General features: G+C 40.8%; 1 protein-coding gene across 1 annotated transcript in view; it reads right to left on the bottom strand.

Moving 5' to 3' along the window:
* Positions 1-510: 510 nt before the first annotated feature.
* Positions 511-3987, bottom strand: part of svila (supervillin a) — a 35941-nt gene continuing 32464 nt past the window's right edge. Inside the window, exons 25-29 of the mRNA XM_029458258.1 lie at positions 3413-3556; positions 3122-3243; positions 2706-2861; positions 1885-1905; positions 511-1528 (exon numbers count right to left, since the gene is read on the bottom strand). Of these exons, the coding sequence (XP_029314118.1) occupies positions 1442-1528; positions 1885-1905; positions 2706-2861; positions 3122-3243; positions 3413-3556 (530 nt within the window). The 3' untranslated portion in view covers positions 511-1441. The remainder of the gene's footprint in view (positions 1529-1884; positions 1906-2705; positions 2862-3121; positions 3244-3412; positions 3557-3987) is intronic.

The raw sequence follows: 3987 nt of genomic DNA, 5'->3' as shown, positions 1-3987 counted from the left end.
CAAAACAAAATGCAGGGCAGGAAAAATATTTTATATCTATTTTTTTTCTGCTTTCAAATATTATTAATCCTCTGTTGCGCTTTCAGATTTATATTCCAAACCTTATGCGGGGGTACGGACCCCCGCGTTGGGAACGATTCGGCTTTGGTATGTCTGGTCTTTCTGGGTACTAAACGTTTTATTTAGTCAATATTAAACAGTTCACCACAGACTAAGTTTGACTAGAGAATACTGACACAGATACAGTGTGTTCAGTGATAGTAATAGTCTCACATGACTCTAATGTGACCATGAATCCAACTGAGTTTCTAGAACAGTCATGTCTCCAGTCCACAGAAATTAGTAATATACTGCCCTCCACTGGATGATAAAAGAACATCGTGTTCATATTGTGGGCACCTTTACTGTAGATCTTACAATTTAAACCACAGTAGTATAGTGAAGCAAATTTGGACTGGAGTTTGACAGCAACATGGAGAAAACCAAAGGCAAGACAAATGTTGCGAAATAGACTTTTTCAACTTTCAGAGTTTATTTCTCTAATATTTCTTTATATCACAAAAAGGTCTTCAAAAGGCAGACTAGGATCTTTATATAAACTGTACACAAAAGCAAGGCACTATACACTGTAGAATTTAAAAATCAAATACATTTCATCATCACTATCTTTTTTTGCCCGTATACTTTCTTTAATCTGGAACATTAATGACACTAGACACACTAATAAATCTGCATCATTTGATTTGTAAATGGCAAACGGTGAACTGTACAGCCACAGAGAATTCTGTAATATCCAGTATTTATCAACATATGACACAAACCTCCTCGACATTAGTTATCCATTTTATTCAATCATTTTTAGCTCAGTGAATAGTCATGCAGCTTTAAAAAAAACAAAAATCCTATATGGATTTGATAAATATAAATTTGTAATGCGCAAACATACATAGTAGAATAGCAGTCTGGTGCGTGCTGAACAGGCTGGTCGGCCCGCACTAACAGATGGCTACATGGCTGACAATGTAAGGGCATTGGGCTTATTTCTGCGTATGGTACATATGTACATTCAATAAAGTTCTTGGACCTGCACTCCCTGCCAATGGACGCCATTTGAAACTTCTCGTTTTCAAGAGAGTGACTTTAAAGAAGAGCTATTAACACATTCACTCAGAAAAGCATCCGCCTGCATTTGTCTCATACTTACACAACCAAAAATACACAGAAATGGAAGGAAATGTGCAGCACGAGAAGCTGGTCCACCTCCCGCTCACTGTTCACCTCTTCCATACCTTCTCTTCTCCCTTCGTCCGTGCTCGACCCTCCGTTACAGGGAGGACCCAGGAGAGGCCGCTCCTGAGCCTCTGTGGTGTCCAGACGCGAACAGAAGAGGAGACAAAACCACATCCTGGTGTCTTTGGGGTCAGCGTTCCGTTTCAAGCGTTTAGAAAAGTCCTTTGGCTTTCTTCACATTGACCTGCTTCCAGCCAGGCAAAGCCCCGTACTCCTGTCTGCTCATGTCCAGGGCAGTCTGTGGGAGGAGCCACACACACAAATCAGCACGGAGCAGCGACAGTCACAAGACAGTTCACCGTACAGATCGTTCAGAATTTCAAACCGAGTGAGGAGTGAGTAACATCTGAGAACACGCTCGTGCGTCAGTGAGATTAAGAAACAAAGTCGTCATTCTTTAATTCACATCTCCAGGATTCAGTGTCCACACCAGCTCGTAGTCTTGTGAGTGAACAGCATGCTAAACGAACGAGAGGAGTTAGAAAGTAGTGATGAGGAAGTGTTGGATAGAAAGGTTTATGGATGAGTTGAGTGAGAATGCTGTGCAACAGGAGCATGACTCCAGGTCATCCATGCTCAGGTCAGAAGACTCACCTTCCCATGAGCCCTTACACCCTTGAGGGTGGGATGAAGGAAGTAGGTAAGCTCACAAAAAGACAAGAAGATGGCGAGAAGATGGCAGAGCATGATGAAAGACAAGATTGTGAAAAAAAGAAAGGAGGAAGAGAGCAATAAACATAAGGGACATCTAAAAAATGTACATAATATATTTCCTGAAAGTGTTCAGTAATATTCCTCTAACTTCAAATTATTCATATTAAGTCATATTTGAGTAACCATAATATAAGTTCTATGAGTTAAGGCCTGACTTATTCATATACTATAAGTTTAATTAGTATGAGGATTTATTGGCAATAACAAAAATGTTAAACACCACAAGTATTATCATTTAAAGGTGCAAAATACAGGATATCACTTTTTTTGGCCACTTGGGGTCAGGACAAGCTGAACATCACACATGTCTGAATGTTAGTCATATAAGGTTTATATGGCTAATGTGTTATCAAACAGAAAACACTGAGCGGCATTCATTTTTGAGTCGTGACACCTGATGAATGAACAAAGTTAACTTTTATCTCTGTTTTTGGTCTCAACCGGCTACAGAGAGAAATATCTCACATAGTCACAGTACACATGGTCATTTGAACCATTGTCCATATGAAAATGTTATTCTAATCCACCCGAAGTAAGATATTAAACAATTATTGAGAGGTTTCACATTCTGGAGATAAAGTTTCTCTTTCACTCATTTATTGGCAGTCATCCTGCAGTAGATCATATCTTAAAAAAGAAAAAGAAACATGTAGCACCTTTAAACTAACAGCAGAGACATTCTGCAGATCGCAGGTTCTTACCTCAAAGTCGTCATCAGACAGGTAGACCTCGAGGCGAAGAGGGTCAACGCCCTCAGGCAGAGGCCGGGCCAGCACATCTGCCAGAGGGTATGTGGTCTTACACAGCCTGGCCAACACGTCCTCCACTAGGATAATCTGGTTACACACCTCGGCCTCCTGAGAACAAACACAGAAAATATATTACTTTTCCATGCAAAAAGCACGCAGAGTTGGATGGTGGACACCTAATTTAATTAGGAAATCAATGAGGGCTATTCATAAAAAAAAAGGAGTCTCTCTTTCTTTGTACAAAGTGCGCTTGTGTGTCAGTACAGTATGTACACTAATGGCTACAGGCAGGCACTGCGAGCAATACTGGTTCATATCAGATGATGCAGCTGGGAGTAATCGGATAATAGGATTTGATCCACACACACCCTCTCAGTGATCTCAGCGATGTCCTCTCTGTGCTCCCAGCTGGGGAACATGTTGGTGAAGGTGAGTGGCTCCAGACCAGCATGGATCAGATACGCTTTGGGAGGCTTCTTCTCATTCTTTTCTGTGGAAGCAAATTTATTTTTTATTTTTAACAGAGTAGCTAATACTGTTGTCTGAGGATGCTTTGACGTCAACCGGTAATGAAAGAAAGAGCTAAATGTTACATCAATTAGGCATAGAAAGTGGTAACAGTTGTTGCGTGGGTTTAATAATAGAATGAAGCAGAATACCTCTGCAGTACTGCAGCACAGTCTCCATGGCACACTTCCTGTCCGAGTCCCAGCGGATTCGTGCTGAGCCGGTGCTTTCACTGTCCTGAGGCCACCAGCCCTGCCACAGATACACCTCGTGGTGGTTGTCCACCAGGAACAGGGCTGAACATCACAGGAAGAAAACAAGACGAGGAATTTAAGTTTACAAGTTGAGGGTTAATGAAAAACACAATGGATGACTTTCTCGTGTTAGTTAGTGGATGAAAACACACGCATAGCAATCATCATCACCATCCATGTAAAGTCTTCAGCACACACTAAAGTGAAACTGCTGATGTAGCATTGAGTGTCATCTGCACACATTTTCCCATAGGAAACCAACTTCACATACATAAGCCAATATTAGTTTATTGCATACATATTGGTGTCGACTTGGTGTATATTTTTGCCAATAAGTAACAGAAGATTCCAGCACGGACATCAAAAAGTTATGTTTAGAAACACTGACCAGCAACAGTGAAATGTCCCTCAGGACATATTTTAGTTACAATTCTTTCATAACAAAATCCAACAGATCCTTATCAAAGATCTTT

Source organism: Cottoperca gobio, chromosome 20 (assembly GCF_900634415.1).
Source record: "Cottoperca gobio chromosome 20, fCotGob3.1, whole genome shotgun sequence".
Classification (NCBI taxonomy): domain Eukaryota; kingdom Metazoa; phylum Chordata; class Actinopteri; order Perciformes; family Bovichtidae; genus Cottoperca; species Cottoperca gobio.
Note: the sequence above shows the minus strand (reverse complement) of the source record. Positions and strands in the feature narration are given on the sequence as shown.